This window comes from Acanthochromis polyacanthus, chromosome 14 (assembly GCF_021347895.1).
Source record: "Acanthochromis polyacanthus isolate Apoly-LR-REF ecotype Palm Island chromosome 14, KAUST_Apoly_ChrSc, whole genome shotgun sequence".
Classification (NCBI taxonomy): Eukaryota; Metazoa; Chordata; class Actinopteri; family Pomacentridae; genus Acanthochromis; species Acanthochromis polyacanthus.
This window is the reverse complement of record NC_067126.1, coordinates 31,506,037-31,531,103: the sequence shown is the minus strand read 5'-3', so window position 1 is coordinate 31,531,103 and position 25,067 is coordinate 31,506,037. Positions and strand designations below refer to the sequence as shown.

Sequence of the window (25,067 nt, the reverse complement as noted above, 5' to 3'; positions counted from 1 at the left end):
CAATTTGTAAACCGAGTGACTAAAAATAAGTCACGGATTCATCAGTAATGGAAATAATTAGATGCAATCCATGCGAACTTTAACAAGATTGCCAGTACCTGCACTGGCCACACAGCCCCACAGCATGATGGAACCACCACCAAATTTTACTGTGGGTAGCAAGTGTTTGTCTTGGAATGCTGTGGTCTTCATCCTCCATGCATACCGCCCCTTATGTCCAAATAACTCAATCCTATAAACTTCATTTCACTTCTCATATATCACTGTGTTCATCTGCTATATGATATATTTAACTCAAATTGCTGATCCGAACAACCTAATCTAATCTATACTAAGAGTTGGGGAATTCAACAGTAGAAATTTTTCTTTAGCATATTTATTACACTTGACAATTCAACAGTTTAAGACAGGCACGTTCAGTTAACTCCAAGACACATTTCAGTTGCTTTTCGCCATCTTCCCTTTGGGTTTCTCACATGGAACAAAAAGACTTCAGTGATGATCTACAGTACAGTGGATGCTACCTGAGCGCCAGAACAGCCAGAGATGACGAGATAAAATGAAGCAACTCTCACATTTAGAACCAGCTGTGGTCAAACCTTTGTGTTTTTTTGTGACATGATAATGTACCTGATGTTTCACAGCGGAAAGAAGGATTTTAAACACACAAAAAACTGATTTACATTCATATTACAGTGAACTAGCTGTACCTTCCTTGCATAGACTTCAGGCTTTAAAGACAGCTTTTAAAACAGTAAACTTTGCCCTTTGTTGTTTCGCAGTGGAAAGAAAAAAAAAAACTTTGGCTGCATGATTTTTCTTTTATCAAAAAATAAATATAGTGTGCAGAAGTATTTAAATATATACAACACTTACAAAAAGAGTTTTGTCACTACAGTGTCAAAATTCACGCTTTTGAACCCAGCTAATTCCTAAACAGAATTATCTACAAAATAAGAGCACCAAAGTTCAGTGTGCTCGTGTCCTGTCACAATTAAAGCATTTCATCTTGAGTCACAAACGCTCAGGAGTAACTTTCATTATCGATCCAAGTCGTCATCCACTGCTTCTTGTCAAAAGTGTCGAGTTTGACTTTTCCATCTTTACACTCGGGGGTTTCCTTTCTGATCCGCACTGCGTGGTAACGAGGGACGCTGTCGTCTTGTTTGGAGCGTCTGAAGAATCCACACTGGGAAGATTTAAAACCGCAACACATTACTACAAATAATAATTTTACAATTTAAATGCAGCGACAAAGGACAGGTGTTCAGGAACATGAAGCATGCTTTGCAGATTTTAACAGAACATTTCAAGCAGCTGAGCAGCAACAGCAAAGTCAGCAAAAGCACCTGCAGAGCACAGAACAATTACAAAGAGGCATTTTGAAGAGGAAAATGCTTTCATTTCTTGTCAAAATTCAGAGACACATATTGGACAAAGACCAAATTACTGTGACAGAAAGGGATATCTCTATTCACATTGTTTTCTATTAAACTTACATGTGAAGGTTTACTATTTAAAGGGAATTTTCCATACAATATGTGTCCGATTGAATTTTTCCTGCGTTACGTCGGCAGATTTGGCTGGAAAGTGAGTTCGTTAGTCATGGCAGACATCACACTCCATGCTGACTTTACCCCTGTTCAGAGAGCATAAATCAGGCCTCAGCAGAGAGTTTGTCTTTGTCAGAGGGCTGAACATGGATCTCTGCCTTCTGATACGCAGGATCGTATTGGTCTTTAGTTGCTCTCTTGAAGAAACCACACTGAGGAGGAGCAAAGAGTGTCAGCCCAAGTGATTTCTTCCAGCAACACAGCAGAGAGGTTACATTTTGTTAAGGAGATGCTTCATCTGGAGAGTTTAATGTTGATTGTTAAATGTCATCTGTCACAAAGTGTTTCATTTTTTGCTATTCATATGTGGGGATTTGCAATCTAAACTTTCTAAAACCTTCACTAACCCTGAAGAGAGCTAGGCTAGCATTTTCCCTTTGTTACCAGTCTTTGTGCTAAGCTAAGCTAGTCTCCCATCAACTCCAGCTTTACAGCTTTAATTACATTTAATCGAGAACTATTACAATAAATAAAACTTTTTTAATCTACAAATGTAAAAATAATGGTTACTGCAGCTCACACAGGCCTTTATTTTGCTTAAAAACTAAATGCGAACATGCACCCAGCTGTGTTGTGCAGTAAATCTTAGCTTCATGAAAGTAACAATATTTAGATATTTGACTCGACTAATTCAGAAAACAGCAATTCTTCATTTTTCATAACCTGTATTTTTTTTTTTAAATCAGCAAACAAGACCCAAATGTAATTTTTGAGTGTTGTACAGTTTCCAGACACACAGGAAAGGGTTTATGCTCTACCTCCTATTTTAATTCTTTTCTACTTCCTATTTCACCAAACATGGAAGTTGTGAACTAGTAAACGTCTCTGTTCTCACCTTCCAGAGCAGAAACACCAACAAAGCCAAAATCAAGACTCCTGCGAGGACCGCCACCAGAATGATCCACCAGGGAACTCCCAAATACTGAGCTACTGCACTGTCCGGAGAAACAGTCACCGTCACCTGTGATAAAATATCAGAAGGAGGAAAACGAAGGCATCAGGTGAGTTCAGATGTAGAGAGGAAACAGTTAATAGTTTCATGTAGCTACTGAGTGACTTACAGTGGTGTCAGGAGTTCTCAGGATCACGTTTTTAGCTTTAGTTTCAAGCACAAGGGAGGCCTTCACAACTAAATCCAAAGAGGGAAAAGAGGCGTAATCCTGTGGAAAAACAAAACAGCTGTTCAGGAAACCCATCAGACACGAAAGAGACACAGGAAAACAACTCAAACACAGCTTTTTACCTCAATAAAGGTGGAGTTCCACAGACGAGATATCAGTTCAACTGATGTACCATCGAGTCCCTGCAGGGGGCACTTCAGTACCACACAGTTCTCTTTTTCACAAGACTAGGAGGCAAAGAAACCATTAGCCACCAGATGTATGCCTCTACAGAAGAAGCATATGAACATTAATACCAAGACTCACCAGAATTTTCTTTTTGCCTGACAGATGTGACACTTTGCTGCCAGTTTTTGTTTGTTTTCTCCCAATTTCTCTTTTTGTCCGGGATGCAGAAGTCTTCTGAAAGCACATTTGATCTCATTAATTCAGCGCAGAATGAAACGGTGAAGGCACTTTACTTCAAGAATGTGAAACCAGAAATACTACCTGGATGAGTTTGAGAGAGTTGATCTCAGACTCAGGAGAGCAAACAATGTTCTCAGGCCCTTTAGCAGTGATTTTCACCAGGTACAGGAGCCATTTCCCATCTTTGTTGTATTTGGGCCACTGAATGTGTAGAAAGGCTTTGGCAGAAGGCTTCAAAGACTTCCACAAGTTGTTAATCTGAGGGAGAAATCAACACCGTACAACTCTGCAATTTCATATTAAGCTATGTGGCAAAAATAATTCATAGAAAACAAAAGAATGAGGTGGTACATCAAATGTTGTTGAGGATAAATGTCATATTTCAGCATTATTTTAGACCTGTTTTGTTGGGCTGATGAAGGTTTTACATTTCTATATTCTAAAATTTATTGTAGTATTTTTTAAGGTATCATAAAGCAGCACTATTTATGAGAAGAAAGAAAGGTAAAGAGACCCTCCAAAAGGTGAGATGTACCACACAAAGCTACACATTTCTCCTGATTTTTAGATGAATCAGAAAGACGTGTTATTTTTTACATTCCTAAAAGAACAAATGTTAGAACCTGGACGCTATTTTTTTTTTTTTTTTACTATAGCGGTGTTAGTTTAAATCCTGAACAGATGAGATGCTAATTTCTCTCGACGAAACACAGCAATAACAAACCATCAGATGCTGAAATCATACCAGAGGAATGAATAGTTCTGTTTGAAGAAGAAATTTTGAACTGAGTCCTGTCAGTTTTTCAATTTGAGAAAGATCAACCATAGAGAAATAAACTTACTTTGAGTGTATAGTTGATTAAAGTTCCAATGTCTTCTTCTGTGCTCATCGCACTTTCTCCTTTCACAACACCTCCAAAGGAAACCTGATTAGGAATGGCCTCCCTAATGAAATCAAGGAAGCAAAAATCTTTAATTCACATTCTTTTAGAGGTGCTGTACAGGTATGTATAACGATCTGGAACAACATACTCACCCAGTGACTGACAAAGGCACTTCAATGATGACTTTAGCTTTTACTTTCACATGAGCAAGATTTTCTTGCACACTGGTCCTTAAAGAAAAAAATAACTCAGTGGTACAGTGCCGTATGTTGATTATTATAAATAGTATTAGAGTTACACATTGTAACTCGACAGTACCTCTTTAGTTCAGCTCATTTGGCTCATTTTTCGGACTTACGTTTGGAGCTGCAGGTCGATCTCAAACTCCGTGGTGTCGAGGCTCATGTCAGCAGTGCTGATGATAATGAAAAAGGTAGCCTTATGGGGAAAAAAGTGGAAACATCTCACACATTTGAATTACAATAACAAGCTCCAAAGAAAGCATTAGCACATGACACGTCTGTACCTGTGAGTCTCTCTTAAAGGGATTTCCCAGACCACACTCTGCCCGAGAGCCGTTCTGATTGGCCATACAGATGATCGGCTTTTCCGTCTAGACAGAAAAAATGTAAAATTTGAAAATTAGGATGGTTATATGTTACAAATCAGAAATTTCTGCAGAGTTTGCACATGTTTTGATGTTGTATATATGAACCTCAGAGGACAATGATTGCAATGATCCCCTAATGGAACCTCATCTGTGTATCTTAGCTACACATATAGAGAGTTTTCTATAAAAGTAATTCCTTCTTGTCTTAATATGTCTAACATATCACTCAACAACACTGTTTCCTCCTCACTTGGGGCAACTCAAGCCCACCAGCTCACCCACGTCTGTTCCCAAACACTGTAAAACTACACTACACTACACAATGGCAAGTAGAAATATTGCAGTAATTCAGCCACACGTTCCAGCCTAAAACAGATTCTGAAGAAAATAAATGATGCTAAAGTCCCATATGAAACCATGGGAGCCTGAATCTGTGTTTTTTTTTTTTTACTGTCATCAGTTCATTGCAGTTTCAAGGTGAAAACACAGCCTTATTTCACTCATGATGTGTCTTCCAACATGTAAAAAACACCATTATGACATGCTAACAGGATTCTTTTAAAAAAACAACTTGATTTCCTCTTGGGGGAGTCTTGAACCTAGTGTCACATAAACATTTAAAAACGACACATTCCTGGCCAACAGTTTATTTCATGTCACGATAAAAAAGAAAAAAATGAAAACATCAGTCTAAGTCATAAGCTTTTTAACCCTCGTCTTGTCCTGCAGCTCAAAACTGACCCGATTTGAAGTTTGAAAATGTGGGAAAAAATATATTTTCAAAGTGAAACTTCTGATGTCCACATTTTCAACATTTTGGGGAAATCTTTGAACATTTTTTGGTCGAAAAAAAATGTTAAAAATGTTTCTCAAGAACATTCACAAAAAAAATCAACCAAAATCCAGCGAAATTTGCTGGATTTTGGTTGATTTTTTTGTGAATGTTCTTAAAGAAAATAATAGAAGCTTTACTGATATATATGTAATCACTTTAGATATTTCTAGGATTTTTTTGGATGATTTTTACTCATTTTTTGAAAATATTCACAAGAATTTCCTTGCCATGTTTGAGGGATTTAAAAAAAATAAAACTTTTAAGGGAAACTTTTAAGGAATTATTGAAATTTTCTTCCTGAAGATTTTGCAAATTTTCAGAAATTTGGGGAATTTTTTTGGGCTGAATTTTTGGATTTTTTTCAGTCAAGGAAACAATATTTTTTGAAGTCGGTAAATGAGGACAACAGGAGGGTTAAAAGATTGATGCTACCTCTGGGTCTGAAAACTGAAGTCAATGCAGAAATGCCTTAAACACGCATTCTTTCTAACAGCCAGCAGGGAGCGACTCCTCTGGTTGAAAGAATAAGTCCGATTGCATAGAAGTCTTTGAAAAAATTACCCTGCTGCTCACATGGTTCATTACCTCAGTAAGCATTCTTCCATTCTATATTCTATTTATGGCCTTAATAACTAGTTTCACATCTCCTTTAATACAGGCATGATGCTCACTTTGTAAATAATTTTTCCATTTTGAATAAAATAGCCCCTCTAATCCACACTCTTCACCAAGTATGGTCACTTTTGGTTCCAAAAACACAAGTTGCTGGCAGCGAAAATGCCAAGCTAAAGACTACAAAATGGTAGTCCACAAACCAACGGGTGACGTAATAGTGGCTACATACCCTTCTTTATTACAGCCTATGGTCTCAGCAGGCTGACATGAACATGAGATGTTTATACTCACATGCACTGTACTTACGCATAGCTGTTTGATGCAAACAGTAGCATGTTACTGTCAAACAGCACACTGTAAGTACTGTATGTGTTAACATGCTAGCTTGTTATGTAACATTATGTGATGTTGGCTAGTGGTACAAAATTTCTCCATTTACCACTTTTTTCTTGTGCAATATTTTTTGTGCGGCGGCAGCTGTCCGGTAGACTTACTGTTGTTTGATGTGAGCGGACACCAGAATATGACAGGGTATCTGGGAAACTTGCCACCACCTTTGCCTCGTAAGCATCTTCGCCATCCATGTTGTTCACCGTCACCCGCAGAGCCAAGTTCTTATTGTCGTAGCTCAGAAGAAACTCAGGGATGCTGTTCTTGCTGCAGAAACACAACCATCACCGGTAAAATTTAGACTGAGCTTGGTGATAAAAACAGATGAACAGATAAAGAGCCAACATCCTGTCCACAGAGCAGCATATTTATTTGTTGTAACTTAACTCTCTGATGTTATGTGTGTAATCATACTGTGCTGTTGGCATGTCTGAGGTTGTTGTCTGAATATGGTTTAAAATTAGTGGGTTTATGGCGTTAACGAGACTCAACCACTCACCAAAGACCAAAACGAAGAACTACAAAAAGGCAGCGCTGAGTGTTGATTCCCATTGGGTTTGGCAGTATAAGCAACTGTTTCACATGACACAATTTTATTCCTTTTTAGTTTATCTTTCATCAAATCAAGATAACATTTTAACCTGTTGTTTAATGGAAAGTAGACATCCATGTTATTTTGCTTGTAGTATAAACTGTACTCCATCTTCAGGTTGCTGTGACAAATACGATCATTTCCACATCCCTCTTTTATAAAGTTGACCTGCAACACGACAACAAATAATAACAGAGACAAACAGCATGTTATTACCTTAATAAAAATGACTTCTTGTGTTAACTTAGAAATGCAGCCTAAATTTTACCTCAGTGATGTTTTTGCTTAGCCGAGAGGAGTCTAAGATGGGCATCAGCTGAGGGAGGCCATTTTTTATCTTCTGTCGTTTTGCACCAATAATTTCTGGAGATACCTCAATGGGAATGCTGCGCATCTTGTCCTCAATGTTGTCCTGTGCCAATCAGAAATGAAAGTTAGCACCACATAAATGAATCCATTTAAATGAACAGTATATTGAAATATATAATGAAAGGGGCAAAATGTTTATCAACAGTTTCTGGAAGAGTTTGTTGCACCTCAGGATCCTCATGAAAAAGAGGCTCAGTTTGACCTTCTTTAACCAGATGTGAGTTATTCAAACTTGTAACAACTTGAAACTGGCAACCTGGTCCACCTCTTCCCTCCTGATATGCAGTCCAGTTTGATATGGTGGGTTTTTTTTTTTTTACTTCAGTGATACTGCTTTGTGTATGTTGAGGTTTAGGTAGTCGTCCTTACACCACGCAGACCGTTTCATCATTGCCGGATATCAGACTCACCATGACCGTGTTGTACATAATTTGGTTAAGGCGTTGGAGCTAAGGGTGGACGTGAGAAGACAGCCTCGAGAGATGCCGATGTTAAGGATGGTGATGAAGAAGGAGTGATTTCCCAACCATCATTTTTAGATGCATGGGAAAATTGTTGCAGCAGTTGTAGTTGAAATGTGAAATTCACAAGCTCAGAGAGTTTACTCGTTCATGCAAAATCTAAAGATTTCTGCGATGCTGTAACTCTAAATCAACAAGAATTTCCAGGTGTTGGCTATCTGAAGCTGTTCTTGATTGTTGCTTACTGATGTTAATGTGTGACTGAGTGATCTACCTTAAGCCTGGCTTTTATCATGACACATGATTCTTGGCCTTGGCCTCGTAGGTCTATGGTGCCGTTGAACTGGTAGTCGGATTCAGAGCGGGATCTGTTCAGGAAAACCACTCGGGAGGGCAGCCCTTTTTTCCTGCGAACTCCATCCGCCTCCACAAAATATCCAATAGCTGCAGCAGAAGTAAAATACATTTAAGAAAGAATGGCTAAACGTTCGTCTATATAGAAAATAAATATTTTTCTACATACTTAGCTTTGGACTGTAAGATGCAGGGTTTGCTTTGTAGGCAAAACATGCTTCTACGGTGAAGCTACAAAGAGAAAAGGGACATTTTTAGCAAACAGAAAGTTTTGACTGTGAGGTCTGTTTAAATAATAATAATATTAGAACACCTACCAAATGCTGTTACCACAGGTTTTAATTGTAAGGTCAATCTCCTGTGGAGATATTTTGACATTGTTCTTGATGGTAATGACTGGCCGTGCCCTGAAAGAAAGGTTGTTAAATGAAACTGTGGTAGATATCAGTAGGGGTTAAATTTACTTATAATGTACAAAAGAACATTTACCTGTAAATTAAAGCTGTGTCCGACAGAGAACCTACAGCAAGGTCTGGATAAGAGTTACCGTCCAGGTCCATGTTTCCTGCCAGAGAATATCCAAAGAATCGAATGTTGTGTTCTTTTCCTGAAAGGATCTACAATGAAGGAGAATAATGTAACAAAAAATGAAAACAAATTAATGAAAGAGTTAAATGGTAAAATGTTGTTTCTTTTAGATCAGTAGGTAAATTGAGGAGAAGATAATTTGAAGATTTGGAGCACTGACTGTACTCCGGTGTGTCTTTGTTTCTGAGCAACACTATGTGTATTATTATTTTAAAAGGATTTATAGATGATAAAAGGCAAAAGCTTTTTTATTTCAGCCCTGTCCACAACAAGATCACCACAAATCACTGCCATGAACATATGAAGAGATTCCCACAGAGCTTAAACTTGCAAAAGCTGATTTTTTTGGCCACCAGAAAAATATACACTGAACCCAACATTGGCCCTGTCATGTTTTCAACACCCTTTGATTTTGATGCTGTTATGCACAGTTTCTGTGAGTCTGCATGTCTACACACTCTAGTGAAGGACTTACCAATAATTAATAGCAAATTTGGTGATGCATATGCGTGGTTTTTCTCCTCCTCAAAAACTGTACACGAACAAGCATTAATGATGTAGGTAAGAAATGTGCTATCTTGACTTTATCCTCATTTTTTGTTTATTGGTGATGTGTTGTTTCCAAGTAATAGTGTTGCCACTACAGTGTGCTTCATTCCTTCTTCTTTTAGTTTTTTTTTTTTTGCCTTTTAATTGGAAAGGTTAGTAGAGAGGTAGACAGGAAAGTAGGGAGAAGAATGGGGGAAGACCTGCAGTAAAGGGCCATGAGTTGGAATCAAACCCAGTCCGCTGTGTCAGGGACTATAGCTCCTGTTCATGGGTCACACGCTCCACCAGTTGAGTTATCTGGGTGCCCTCATTCCTCTTTTTATACTATTTCCTGTCCTCATGAACTCACACGCTCAGGGACTACAGCTGTGACGTCAGTTAAGTCTGTGAGGGTTTAGTTCTGAGGCCTCAGGGTGAAGACCAGGATTGAGCGCTGACATAAGAACTTACAAGGATACACCAATGATTTAGTATTGTACTTCCTTCTGTCACATCAATCACATTTTATGGCCCAGTATTGAAACACAGACTTTTTGCTGCTAAGCTCAAGCTGAGATAACGTCTGTACACTTGGCAGATACAAGTCTAACATTTACTCTCCTTTTAGCTCTGTTTTTGCAAACTTTGAGTGTTGGGCAAGGTAGTTTTTGGAGATTTATCACCTTCTACAGCAATCTCCTAGCCTAGACAACCCACGGCAACAAATTTAATTCTCTGCCAGGGTGGGTCTAGTTACCCTCCATAAGGCTCGAGGCTGGATTCTCCTAAAACTGGCCGGACCAATCACCATGAAGTGTAGAGTCAGAGAGCGGGCGTAACGAAGTGACGACAGAGGCGTGACGATTCTGACAGAAACAACCGGCGCACAATAAACAGTTATCTTTCGACTCGGCTTTGGCCACAGCCCTTAAAGATTTGAAGCTAAAATTCAACTTGAAAGATAAACAAAGGACGGCACTGAAGTGTTTCATTGAGAAGAAAGACGTATTTGGACTTATGCCGACGGGATATGGCAAATCCTTAATATACCAGTTGGCTCCGCTGGTTGGGAAGCTAATGGGACTTAGCCACAATCCGCCGGCGCTCTAGGAACTACGTCAGCCTATTCGTTGTGCTGATTGGTTGTATACCTACCCAATTGCTGCAGAGTGATTTGAAAAACAACCTTTTAGCCCGCCTCCCTCCCTGTCGAGCGGTCCTAGACCCTTGTGCCTTCAGAACATGGGTCTAGCGCGGCTAGGCTAGCAATCTCCTACCTCTAGCCTGAAAGTGAGCTGATAAGAGCAGTGAGACTAAACCAAAACATCAACACTGCTAAACAAATCATAAAAAACATGCTATAAAGTCTCCACTGATTTGGAGAGTCACTTCAGAAGATGGCAGGTAGTCATGTGAGCCACTGTTATTATAAAGATTTAAACAAAAGTCCATAAAACCAACCTGTGCAGGACTGATACTGATTCCCTCTGCAGAGCCGTGATAAATGTAGACCTTTCCTGCACCACCATCATCATGTGGAGCTCCAACGGCAATATCTGTTTGAAGGAGAAAGAAACATGTGACTGCAACTGACACGGAAAACATAAATAAGGTACAAGATGCCAGCTAAATTACCTTGATATGAGTCTTGATTGACATCTCCAGCGTTCTCCACAGCCAGTCCAAACATCGAGTGTTTGGTCCCGTTCAGACGGACACTCTTGATTCTTTCCCACCTCCCTGCCTTGTTGATGTAGACATAAACAGCTCCTCCGATGTCTCTGTCCTTCATGTAGAACTGAGGGGCTCCGACAACTATGTCTTCCCATCTAGATCATAGATAGGAAGTAAATATTTATCAGTATCATGTAGAAAGAAAAGTCGCTTGAAGTAAAACGCTTAAAGTATATCAAAACAGACAGATGTTGCAAACTTTCTGTCTCAGTATGATTGAATCCTACGTATGCTAGAGCCCGATGAAAGGCAGTGAGAAAAGCTACTTACCCGTCACCATTCAAGTCAACTACAGCCACGTCGTAGCCAAAGGACGATGCCAGTCCCGGCCCATGCAGCGTGTGCTCCACCAAGAGTCTGGAGGATGTTGGACTCTCTTTCTTCAGCAGGACCACAGCTCCACTATGATTGGCTCTTGGTGCTCCAGCCACCACCGTCAGGCCACGACTCTTGGTGATGCGATGTCCCGAATCAAGGGAGAATCCTAAAGTGTGAGAGATATTTCTTTTTTACCCCCTTTTCTTCCTGTTCTGAGATCAGTGCTACTGAAAGTCCCATTGTTGTAAACAGTGTAGATGACAGAACGCTTCCACATTTATTTGTTTTTACCCACTAATAGAGATATTAGTGGGCAGCATTGAGCAGATATTCATCCCATCTCTGCTCAAGTACCCTGATCAACCAGTAGGAGACGCTGGTGCTGTAACGAGAACTAAAGTCCCTATATTATCAGAGTAGCCACAACTGGGGGTTTGACGCCATTTTGTTTCCATTCACTCAATATGGGACGTGCAGCGCGAGGTGCACATTCACGAAAACTAGCTATTTGTGGATTGTTTACTGATTTCAAGACATGTTTTGGACAAAATATTTTACTGGCTTGTTTTATCTGGATGTCCAAGGTTGGATTATGGCCGTTTTTTGTGGAATATTTTCATCTGTGACTAGTTATGAGGATTCAAAGGTGAGTTTTGCTGTTTACGTTATTTGTTGGACAAATGTGTTTTTATTAACTGCTGTGGTAATCACATCTGCAAGTGTTTTATACCGGCGGATTCATGAGAATGTTTCTATCATCGAGTGTGCAGCTTCGGTAAATTTAGCAAAATATGTTTGCACATACGGGCCGCTTAAGTTTAACGAGGTTCATGCATCTCCATGCATGAAAATGGTCAAAGTCAAAATAACCACAACTGCCTAAAATCACATCAAACTTTGATATCTGTCATTCACCCATACATCATAACATGAAAGTACATACATGGGATTAACCTGGCACAAAAACGATGATGAAGTGGGTTTCCATCCCACTCTCCGGACTTTATTTTCCCACAGTTTCGTTCTTTCACTATTACTGGGAAATCTAAACATGTGGAATCCCTTCTCCGATCGATTTGTGCACCCAAAGGCACAACAGCCCGTCATTTTTCAGGTATTTAGGAAGCGAAAAAGGACCTAGTATTACTCTCTGTGGTGTAAACAACGTTAACAGGAAAACCCCGCGTTCATGAATAGGAAACAAAATGGTGCCTATAGATCCATCCATCCATTCTCTATACACTGCTTTATCCTTACTAGGGTCGCGGGGGGTGCTGGAGCCTATCCCAGCGGACTCGGGCGAAGGCAGGGGACACCCTGGACAGGTCGCCAGTCTGACGCAGGGCTACATATACAGACGAACAATCACACTCACATTCACACCTACGGGCAATTTAGAGTAACCAATTAACCTCAGCATATTTTTGATCTGTGGGAGGAAGCCGGAGTACCCGGAGAAAACCCACGCATGCACAGGGAGAACATGCAAACTCCATGCAGAAAGATCCCAGCCCCACCCCGGGATTTGAACCAGGGATGTTATTGCTGCAAGGCGAAAGTGCTAACCACCACACCACTGAGCAGCCCCGCCTATAGATCACGTGACCAAAATTTTTTGGACCCGTCATGTCGATACTCTGATAATATAGGGACTCTAAACGAGAACATGATGTTTCACTGCAGCCCAGTTTCATCATCAGCAACATGACCTGCATGATTCTTTTAATTTGTCTTTCTAATAAAAAATAAAAGCCATGAAAGACAAGACAGCTCTTCTCTTTCTTAATCAAGGGGAAGACAAGCTTCCATTACAGCATTATTTCTGATCTTGTGCATGTAATTTTGCTTTCTGAATCCTGCTAAAATGAAATTCTAATTTGAGTACATTTCTGTCTTTGTAGTCCATAAATAAATCAGATTCAAACATGTCGACCAGTTATAACAGAAAAAAGAAGAGGTAGACTATAATACAGAACTAACAGGACACAAGTAACAAGTAAAGCTGCAGCAATTAATCAATTAGTTGTCAACTTTTCAATTAATTGATAACTATTTTGACAATTGAATAATTGGATTCGCTATTTTTTGAGATAAATAGCCAATATTCTCTGAATTCAGATTCTGAAACAGAATATTTTCTTGTTTTTTTATTCGTTACAAGAGTAAACTGAGTATCTTAGGACTGTGAACAAAGCAAGACATTTGGAAACGCCTTGTGTTGCCTACAAGACACTTAAAGAAATCATTGTTTCATAATTTTCTGACATTTTACAGACTAAACAATTAATCAGTTATTCATGAACACAATCTACAGATTAAACCCCTGAACCCCAAAACCCACCTATGGGTTTGAAAGGCATGTTTATTGCCAAAATTTTTTATCATTTGTCAGAGTCAGAAACTGTAAAAACACAAAGAATTATTGGAGAATCCTTAAACAAACCGTTTGTGTGTGATGTGTGGTTCCATCTTGAAAGTTAACCAAATTTAAGCTTCAGATCATGACATTTAATCAAAATCACTTGACTGTGCATGTCTGATATAAAAACTGTATTCCAGAAAATCTATGCTGTATCCAAATTGATCCTTAGCACAACTGTGAAGCCATTAGTAACCCAGCTGGGATCAGCAGTCAAGTTAAGTGAGAAAAATGCCGACATTTTGTAGTTGAACGGTGCTGAACTGCAAGCTGCGTTTACATAAAGCAGACAGGAAACATACACAAAAACACGATAAGAATAGTAGCAGTAAAAAAGTAGGTAAATATCTAAACTATGAAGCGCTACCATTTCTCTCAGTATTGGTATCACCTGTGGATACTTGTTGTAAAATCTGATAACAGGTATTTTTAAGCTTTTTTTTATTTTTTAAAGTATTATTTTCAAGATTCATGACATTACAATTGTGTCACATTGCACAGAAGACATTTTATCTACTTCTATCCATGGTTATGCTGTTTTCATAGAGGTGCCGAACTTCATAATGCAGTGAAAATGAGCCCACAGTGAGTACAAACGTAGCAGGAAATGACCAGAAACTGCTTGGGATTTAGAGGGTTAATCAACATTGAGGATTATTGTTCATTGCAGCCCGAGAGAAAACTCACCGAGGTAGCTGTTGGCAGGTATTGGCATAAGCTCAGGGTTCGAGGATTGGTCATTCCCGACTTCATACGGACCGTCATCATACACTTCCATCTCCAGCAAAGTGGTGTTTTTTTGCTCCACTCGAACAATTCCTAGAAACACAGAAGAGGTTGAAGTAAATGAGAAAAGTGTATTTTAAGATTCCCAATGTTTAACTGCGGGTGCAGAACTCAGTTCTACCAATAAATACGGTAAGAGCATTGTGTAGTTATGGTTGGTTAGATAAAAATAGGTGTTGACCTTTCCAGTTGTATGCTCCAGGTGCTCCAAACACCACGTAATGGTAGTCTTTGGTGAAAGTGGCAGCCAGACCCTGCTGGCATGATCCAAACATCTCATGGCCTCTCGCTCTGCCTTGACAGAAGTTCCAGTTCCCTCCATCCTCGTCCGAAGACGAGTCAATGGTCAGGTCCTGACTCAGGACGTAGCAGCGCCCGGTGATGTCATGAGACTCCTGAGCGGTGTTCACAAACCAGCGCCTCTGATAGCGGTGAGCACACGTCTGAAATATCAAAAATGCAGCCGTGTTTGAGTTCATACTTTTATAAGACTAGAAGCAGGACAAGAGGACACTGGGAACAATGGTTTAGATATTTAGTTGGACTCACCACAATCTTTCCCCCAGGGCCCTGGCTCTGCACAGTCACCCCCATCCACTGATTCTCTTTATTCTCATTATCCGTGTCCTCTGAAAATTTACCAAGACAGTGATATATGTATATACAACAAACACTCAGTCCTGACCTTTACAAAGACTATATATTAAGATACACTTCAACAGTCCACTTCCAAGTTTTGGGGCTTACAAAACATCAAAATTGGCTCATTCCATCTCAAATCATTGAGGGTTTCTGCTCAATGAGCTCTAATTTTCTTTAAACCTTTTCATTTTTTAAAGTACGATTATTTAGAAAATTATTTCCTCATATTTTGTGACTAAGGCATGCAAATCAGAAATGATGGAGCAAATATTGTTGTAACAGTCTGATGATCTGAGATATAATGACCTAAATACAAGACTTATTTATTTACTAGATTAGAATTACATTTGTATATGTCCTCTCTCTTTTGGAGTTAAATTTCTCACCTTCATTGTCAAATTCGATGCGTTCACAGCCACTGGCCGTTGTGATCTCACACTTATAAAGGCCTCCTGTGATGTTGGCTGTTTGTTTTCCCAAAGCTCTGGCTCTTGGGGCACCGATCAACATCCTGAAGAAAAATACAACAAACACATGCCTTTTCAGGATTCGGGGAATAAATAAAAAGCATCAGAATCACTAAGCATCTTTCACTCCAATCAGCTCTAAAGCTCCAGTAAATTATCTCCCAGATTTGTTGGAATGCCTTCCAACAAGCTCCAGAGAAGCAGCTTTCTGAATTTGACATAAGTATGCAAAAACATCAACAGTGTCAGAGACAGTGGTGGCAAAAGACAGCAAGAACTCATTGCTTCCTGGAAAGAAAAATGTATTTTGTGGTGACTATTGCAAAATAATTTCTTCTTTGGCACAGGGGCAACAACTACAACAATCTGCAAAAACTAAGAAGAATAGGGTTCGCACTGTGGTGGCCTCATAGCTCAGGCACATACCATATACCCAAAACATCCATGTTTCATTTCCGCCCAGGAGCCACAGGGGCCACAGGAGCTATTGTTGCGTGTCGTACTTCACTCGACTCTCTCTCACTACATTTCCTGCTTGACTTGTCAACTAAAGGCAACTCTTCAAAGAGTTACTATGTGAGAAAGATCTGTGGGATAAATATGAAGAGAAAATTGTCTGTTTGTTAGAACAGAAAAGGAGACTCAGAGCTTCAACCTGCAGTACAGACGAGACAGAAGTTATCTACTCTGTCTGATTCAACACAGTAAAAAAAATATCTTGAAACCAGACAGGATGTTTCAAAAACACAACATGAGCCAATATCAACATCCGGCTAAGAAGACTGAGGTGTCCCTAATCAAACAGTATGTACTAATCTACTAATTAACACACAAATGTCAAGATACTTTAAGAATTTATACAACCAGGAAATCATAAAAATTAGTTCTGCTGTAGCTTTTAAATGTAACTGCCAGTAAAACTTAAAATATTTTTCCTAAGATTAAAAACAATTATCTTTTTGGAGTTGCTTCAAATGTGTACGGACAGTAAACTCAAAAACTGACCATCTGAAGAGTGCATGCAGTCTAATTTGCAGCTCACAGTAATGATATTAACATGCTCAGGTTTAGCAGATGCACCAAAGCACTGAATACAAAGCCCAGCTAAGACTGATGGAAAGGCCACCAATTTTGGAGATGTTTTGCAAGTCAAATTTCGACACGATCGTGTTGCTAGAATAAAAGCTAAAGTTACAACATTTAATCCTGAGGGAAATACACATCTCTTTAATAAATGTCCATCCAAGGAGTTTGTTGGGAATTTCACTCAAAACCACAAACTGTCAAACAGACTGAGACACTACAAGCACCAAAATCATTTGGACATATGAACCAGGAACCCTGAATATTTGTACAAAATGGCAAAAAGGAATTGCAATCATCACCGAAATCATCATCTGAAAAACTTAAAACCTGAATAACTCCATTGAAATACATGATACTGACTCGTCCTGACTATAAAAGACCTTCTGCTGCTACTCAATAATAGCAAATATTACATAATAAACTAATTTGTTTATACACGTTTCTTTTTTGCGGGCATATTGCATATAGCATGGTTTGCACAGTTCACAGCATTGATGATTTAACAGCCTCAGCCTGTCCCTCCAGTGGAGCAATTATATTTTGCTAAAAGACAGAAAACAGTGAACTGCTGTATGTGACAGTAGACTAGTGTTCTGACAATCCGCAGAGTGTAAAGGGGCACTGAAGCAGACAATCTCATGTCAAGTGTGTTGTGGTCGTTTTGCCCATGATCGTGCAATTGACTACAGAGTACCCACAAAACCCACATCCTCACAGCTCTGAAGCAGCATGAGGGGTCACTGTGTCACATGGGTGTCAGCAGCCAGTGCGCTGACATTATCAGCGACACTCACACACTCATCGAAAAGGCTCATCGCGTTCTCTTTTACACAAAAAGTTTAGGAATTGTTGGTGCTGTACAGAGAAATATCGAAGCTAAATCAAAAATGCACACTTTTATCATTCTGAATTCAAGCGATGAACAAATAGTGTAAAAGATACTTTATCTGTTTTCACAAAACTGTTGACACATTTGCAATATTTTCTGTGTTGAAAAAATGCTGTTAAGTATTTATAAAGTGAAAGCACTAAGAGAGAGCACAAGCATCTAACAACAAGTAGCATGAATCATTCATTTCAATTAGAAAATGTGCTTTCCAACAAAAGAATTGTAAGGCATTGAAAAAGTATGATAAAAGATCCTTTAAACACAATTTAAAAAAAACAACTCTAAGGTTAAAAATGTAATGTTTGAGACTTTTAAATACACAGCTTGCATTTTTCGCCTCACTCAGCAGCTGTGTAGATACAGTAGCTATACATAATTTTTAAGAGATATATCTGTAACTGATGCAAAATTATTGCAAATACAGGGAAGTAATGAGGGGCTGATCACTGGAAGGAGGAAAAAAAAGTGTTGCAAAAGTGTCCGACTTGGCACTCAGACCTTTTTCTGCATGACTGCTGATCTTTAAAAAAGGCCTGTTTGTCGAAACATGTTATCCAAATAAAGGAGAAATGCATATGAAATAAAAGTGTACAACAGTTTTCCTCCTGTCTCAGGAAATATACCAACAGACATCTAAATCGCTGTACTTTTAAAATTGGGCTTTATGTCTGACACCTGTGAAATGTGGTTACAGCTTGCTCGCATTTGTCACATTTCACACACTATCAAAATGTGAAGACGTGCAATAGAAAACCACAAAGCATTTTGGTCATGCTTCCTGCAAGTGACGGCAGAGAAACACAGAACACACTGGCAGTCACACAATTTGCAGTTTTGAAAGGTGCTATTTTTTAAGAGCTTAAGAGACTTAAGACTGACTGAAGACTTCATTTGGAGATTCAAAACATCTCTGCAAACTTCTACTGCAGGATGTGAGTCATGAAGGACTGATCTGAACTAAAACAATAGCTTCCCCAAAAAAACTGTTCACTCAAGCAACATAAGCTTTAACCCTCGTGTCGTCCTGCACGTCAAAACTGATCCGTTTTAAAGTTTGAAAATGTGGAAAAAAAATATTTTCACAGTGTTGTCCACACAATATTTTCTGTTGTCCACAGTTTCAACATTTTTGGGAAATCTTTGAACATTTTTTGGTGGAAAAAAAAAAGAAATTTAAAAAATATTTAAGAACATTCACATAAAAATCAACCAAAATCCAGTGAATTTTGCTGGATTTTGGTTGATTTTTTTGTGAATGTTATTAAAAAATATATTAGAAGTTTTACTGATATACATGCCATCACTTTAGATATTTTTAGGGTGTTTTTTTGGAAGATTTTTACTCATCTTTTGAAAAATATTTACAAGAATGTTCTTGCCAAATTTTTTAAAAAAAATAAAACTTTTAAGGGAAACTTTTAAGGAATTATTGGAATTTTCTTCCTGAAGGTTTTGCAAATTTTCTGAAATTTGGGGAATTTTTTGCTGAAATTTTGGATTTTTCTTCAGACAAGGAAACAATATTTTTGGTGCCCGTAAATGAGGACAACAGGGTTAATAATAAAATGCTTTTTCAGCCTGTTTTTCACACAGTTGTATAATTAACAAAACTATTAGAATAAATTCTTTTTTCGAAATGAATGACTGCTAATTAGAAGCTACACTACCACGTGTGAGCTGCCCAGCAGACTCACAATGTAGGAATTTCTTCAAAGGAGGGAGAGGAAATCCTCTCCACCCTTTTCTCCTCTCTGTGACTCTGCAGTTCCTTCTGTAACCCACCTATTGATCTGTGGAGCTGCACTGTGCCCCTTCATTTGCTAAACAAGGACTCTCCTGAGGAAGCCTCGTGTCAAACTGGAGACCAAACTGTAAACCGTCTCTTCAAACAAAGCCCAGTGAGATGCAAATACAAACAGGACGCTCTGCAGTTAGGTTCACTTTCACATTTTAGCTTTCAAGTGACAGGAAAAGGGTGAAGCACAGAAAGCAAAACATGACTGCAGAGTTTTATGAATACAGGAAATTGGACTTGTTTAGAGTGACATTTTTAAGTAACAATTGTGGCTCTACCTTTTTAAATGAAAAGAACATGTTTGGGTTTGACTGTGTTCATTGCTTTCTGATATCCTATAAGATACTGAGCAATAAGTTAAAGAAAAACAGCAAATTCATCGATAATGGGAATCATTTTTGGCTGCAGCCATCCTAAAATAAATCTCACGCAAAGATCACACTGTTTTCAGTTGACCACAATTCTTCAGTTAACCATTTTAATGAAAGACTTGTCCAAGCTGCCCTTCAAAGACTGGACATCTGCTGTATGCTTCAAGAGGTATTCAGATGTAAAGTGCAAGCTGCCTTAAGTATTTCTGCCTCACTGACAGTGCCTTCTTTCTTAAGAGAAGCAAAATCCACGAGGCCACATGCAGGAAAACACCACATTTTTGAAGAGCTTCTTACACAGGTAAAGGAAAATACCTGCAGCTTAAGAGCAGAACTACTCAACACTGTGACAGCTGCAGAATGTAGCAAGTAACTGTAACATTTACATACACATGCACTAGTTTTCAGCTTGAAAATGAGCAAGATTTTAGTATTTCATCTGCCCTTCTCCTTTAATGCAAAGTTTGCTTGCAGAGTGACAGTTACAAAATAGGAAAAGTAATACTCAAATACATCAAATTGTGCTGACAAGAATTAAATTGATCTGAAACTTTATGGTTGTGTTCTCTGCTTCTACACAGCCCACTCCATAAATCAGGACTGACACACTGGCAGGTTTTAGCTCATCACGAATGTGTTAGTATTGACATATGAGAAACTGCAGTGCAAAAATTCCAAATATGTCTGACGTATGGTCAAAAAATAAGTATTTTTGGACTACTCTGGGAAAAGCGTAGGCATGCATGTGAAATGTAAAATGCCCCACGAAGGACAAATCATATACAGAGTCACACACTGTGAGTAATCCTTTAGAAATGTAATTAGTCACTGTCTTACTGCTGGATTTTTCAAACTTACATATACCCAGTGTGTGTCAGTCTACAGCGTGAAACCGCATCCCATCATGCACATTGTCTTTCACTGCAGTGTAAATGGGAATGCATGGCGACTGGTGTGGGTTTACAGTGATCTCACTGGTCTCCGTCAACAGATGTGCTCCAGCGCTCTCACAGCTGTGCACTCGAAGCAAGAAGAAGTCACAGGAACTGCTGCAGCTGCTCTAACTGTTTCAGTTCGCACATTGCCCGCTGATTGGATTTGACCCGTGATTGGCTGGAAGCACATCACAGAAAACACCATGAATATTCAGCACGAGTTTAAATCAAGAAGAAAGTTTAAAGAAAGTTCTGTGCACCTGTTTAACTGCACTTATTAACCCCTTTCTTCAGATGCCAGTGAGAACTTTAACTAAAACGACTGATGATTCACTGATGCGTTTAATCTATCAGGTTACATGTGCATGCACAGATGGCCGTCCACGTCCAGTCAAATGCTCTTTTTCTCTGGTTTCATCGAGAAGATGTTAAATCCGCATCATTAACCACACACATTATTCATGGAAGAGGCATCCAGTTGCCTCTTTGCAAGATGTCACATTGGATCTGCTTGGACCTGCGAACACCAAGTTGTGCTTCCAGAGAAACCATTAGAGGAACAGAATGGATTGAGTTCCAGAAATGGCTATAAATAAAACAACCCTTCAGTCAACAGAAGAGTGGAAAAGATTTGAGTTTTTATGTTTGAAAAAGGAACGAAAAGACTGCTACAACTGACTTGAAAGGAATGTGACCTCTTTAGCCATATCTATACCTCACCTCACACAGCTTGTTCAGAAAGAAAGCATGCGATGACCAGCGCTTCTCTCTTCACATCTGATTTACAATAATCTGATTAATGTGGCAGACGTCTGCAGCTGCCAGCGATCATCATCAAACACGTTCATAGGAGAACAAGAGCAGCAGATGCAGATTGTGTGACACATCGCTGACTTGTGGATCCAGTGTCTGTCACTTCTTCAAGTCAGACAAGGCTGTTCATTACCTATGTCTGTGTGCCGTGCTGAGCTTCCACTTGAATCGTTTGGCTGATTATCTCAGGGTCACATGAGGATTTAGAGCGAAGATCATGGCAGAGGAGAGCGAGCTGTTGCTTGCTCCATACTTTCCTCTATTACAACAAGAATTGTTGTGCGTTACAGTGACTCAGCCAAGAAATAAAGGCTAGTCAATGTGGGATAATTACAAGCAGGACAGCCGCCTGACTTTAGTGCCTATATGTTTAATTGATTAATCAACTGATTGTTAGTAGAGATGAAACAAAAAAAACAAATAGAAACCAAAAATTGGCTGCTACTTTCTAAATAATAGATCGTATCTGTTACATTTTGACTGTTTGAACCCAAAGCTGGGTGTGTTTTTGTTCCTCTCACACTTTTACTACCTGTGGGTTCATTTTTGACTGCAATATAAAGTCCAGCACCTGCATGGAAACAACACAACTATGGCCAAAAGTAGAGAATACTCAAGAAATGTCTTTTGAAATTACTAAGGACAAGCATAAGTGAATTTCTTTGACAATTAATATCACAAAAATGTTAAAATCTTTTAGTCATCATGTACAACAGTCATTCCATACTGAAAATAAATAGCTATTTCACTACTTGCATTTTAAATTTGTTTCCATATTTGTTCCAATCTGCTTTGTGTAAACACAGCCTGCAGTTCAGTCAAAAAGTGCCTGAATTTCTGACAATGTTTCTGACTGTTTGTCAAGGCTAAGTCACTGTGGCTTCACACAGAATTTATTTACTTATTTTTCAGAATTTAATTACTGTAAACCCTCTGATTTCGGCTTTTTTTTTAAAAAATGAAACATGTAGAATAAAGAGATTTCGTAAAATATCATGAAATTAAGCTTAAATCTGGTAAATTTTCCCAGACGAAATGAATGAACATTAGTTCAAAGACAGCTAAAAAAGTTTGGCAAACAGTTTGGCTCTGATAAACGGTGTCATTTTGGCGTTTTTTTTAACATGGCTTCCGAACCCAGCAGAACATGCTGGGGTTGAGAGAGTTACACAAATAGGTCACAACCTCTCATATTTTGATCTTTTATATATCATGGTCAATCAAGTTATTGTTATTCAATAATAAAACATTCATTAGCTGTAGCTATAATTCTCAGGTTGACAGACAAAAAAAAAATCCTCCTTGAAAACTCCAAAACCCAAAACACTCATGTTACTATTATATATTGTAAAAGGTCGTAAGTCACATGCAGTGATTTTGTTCTTTTGGTGTAAAAGCAGGGCAGCTTTCTAATAGAGCAGCGTGTAAAGGAGGCAAATCTGCACCTTCCTCTTACTTTTACTGGCTGAAAACAAAGTATCAAGCCTGTGTCACATTTCAAGCCTCTATTTGCCCAACAAATATGACATCAGTTTCATGACTTTTCACTCTTGTGAAGTCTGGTACATGTGAAAGTGCCGCTTTTTAGCATCCAGGCCCAAAGGAATGTCTGCACAAGAACAGTTTGTGGAATACGTCCACTACACCATGACCTGTTTTTGCGCAATAGTCAAAACAGCAGTTAGATAAAATTCCACAAGTTAAGTCTGATCAATGCCATCTTTGGGAAATCTCTTTAAGTCTTGTTATCAGGGCTTCTGATCCCTCCTCTCTGTTTCTCAACATGCTCCTGCAGGGTCCTCTGTCTGCCAACACAGTGCCTCTTGCACAAAGCCTCACCCTCGTTCCAGGCTTTGATATGCCACTCCCTCTCCTCAACTTATCCCTGTTGCACTTTGTGTGACAAGACGATCAGACTCACTACACTGATGTCTACTCTGCCCCCTCAGGGCAGGCCAAACCAGACAATTTCCTGTAGTGTACATGTGATAGCACTGCCAGACATTCTTTGCTGCATTGAAGAAATATTTTAAAATTTGACTGCTGTTTATTTTCATCTTGGCACAAACTTAAGACATCTCTGTGACTATCTGTCTGAAGAATGAGATGAGCGCAAGATGCCATGAATGCTCATTTAAGCCATCATTTCTCAGCACCGTTTATGAATCATACTTCATCAGTACAAATGTAGAATGGAAATGCACCTGCTCCTGTTCTTTATTTCTTTCTGTCCTCTGTTCTTTATTTCTTTCTGTCCTCTGTGTAGGTTAAAAGCCACTAAAAAAAGCTACTTTTAGCTAAAGCTTTTTAAGGGCAGAGAACTTACAACCCAGCAAACACCATACACTTTTACCAGTGGTAAAAGGAAACTGACTATATTAACAGGCGAAACTGACACTGAAAAATCTTATTTGAGAAAAAGTTATCAATAAAAAATCATCTCTCGATCTTGGGCTAGAACTGTACCCTCACAACGTATATCCCAAAATGATTTAGTCCTGTTTTTAATAAGTTAGCAGTGTAACATAACTGCTGTTTTGTCTGATCAACAGTCCACTATATCTACAAATGTTATTCTAAACAGAAAAAAGTTGCAGATCCACACATTTGCAAAGCTCAGAGACTGATATATTCCTCCATTACTACATCTCTTCTCTCAGTGCTCCCTTTTCACCTTACAGTCACATTTGCATGACACTTCTAACCATTGTTTTTGCACTTGTTGTCCTTTGGCTGCTTCTCATTTCAGATTCAAAGCATCACTGCATGAGGGAAATTCGAAATCTATTGAATATTAGAACAAAAACCATCTGCTAAGAAACACTAATGTCTTGGGAGACAGTTACAGTAACTTTCATGAAGAGGATTTGTGCAGAGTAAAATTAAAATGAGAAGGGAAAAGGGTGCTGATTTGCTTGTGTCTGCTGCTTCTCAATATATTATCAGTACATGCAACAACTTTAGTACCCAAACAGAGAGAAGTGAACCTAATCAGTAGAAATAAAAGGCTCACTTACATCATTTTATCCGGGTTGATTTGTCGGTGCAGGGCAAGAGAGAACCCGAATAGACTCCCCGGCTCTCCGTGTTTCCTGATGACATGACTGGTGTCCAGGTTGAAGGCGAGCACCAAAGCCGGCCTCAGGAAGAAAAAACTAAATAAAAGTGAGGCGTGAACAGGAGCAGAGAGTCCTCCCTGCAGCAGCATCGCAGCGCTGGTCCAGATGTGTCCAACAGTCCCAAAGTTCAGAGCCGCAGGTCCCGCAGCTCCTCTCAGCTCAGTCAATTGATGACTGAAGGCTGCAGCCGCATGTTTAACCGCAGGCTCCCAACAGCTGCTCCACAGCGCCCCGACTGGACAATCAGGCGAACTGCAACTGGAAGAAACAACCTGCATTTATGCACCACATGCAAGAGACATATTTACATGTACATGTTTGAGAG

General features: G+C 39.1%; 1 protein-coding gene across 3 annotated transcripts; it reads right to left on the bottom strand.

Annotated features, from left to right (window-relative positions):
• Positions 1-361: 361 nt before the first annotated feature.
• Positions 362-24,975, bottom strand: itga6a (integrin, alpha 6a). 3 transcript variants are annotated; one of them, XM_022213213.2, is made up of 26 exons: positions 24,641-24,974; positions 15,654-15,778; positions 15,175-15,254; positions 14,807-15,068; positions 14,527-14,658; positions 11,373-11,586; positions 11,004-11,197; positions 10,830-10,924; positions 8,742-8,869; positions 8,570-8,659; positions 8,422-8,483; positions 8,173-8,342; positions 7,337-7,480; positions 7,118-7,236; positions 6,581-6,743; positions 4,553-4,639; positions 4,385-4,464; positions 4,179-4,256; positions 3,985-4,087; positions 3,224-3,400; positions 3,041-3,136; positions 2,857-2,961; positions 2,675-2,773; positions 2,449-2,574; positions 1,638-1,765; positions 1,061-1,189 (listed from the first exon to the last, which is right to left on the bottom strand). In XM_022213213.2, the coding sequence occupies exons 1-25, from the start codon at positions 24,829-24,831 to the stop codon at positions 1,658-1,660; spliced, it is 3,228 nt and encodes a 1,075-aa protein (XP_022068905.2). In that variant the 5' UTR covers positions 24,832-24,974; the 3' UTR covers positions 1,061-1,189; positions 1,638-1,657. The 3 variants fall into 3 exon arrangements, with proteins under 3 accessions (XP_022068904.2, XP_022068903.2, XP_022068905.2); XM_022213212.2 differs by lacking the exon at positions 1,638-1,765 and having other exon boundaries at positions 362-1,189; positions 3,041-3,133; positions 24,641-24,975; XM_022213211.2 differs by lacking the exon at positions 1,638-1,765 and having other exon boundaries at positions 362-1,189.
• Positions 24,976-25,067: the final 92 nt, after the last annotated feature.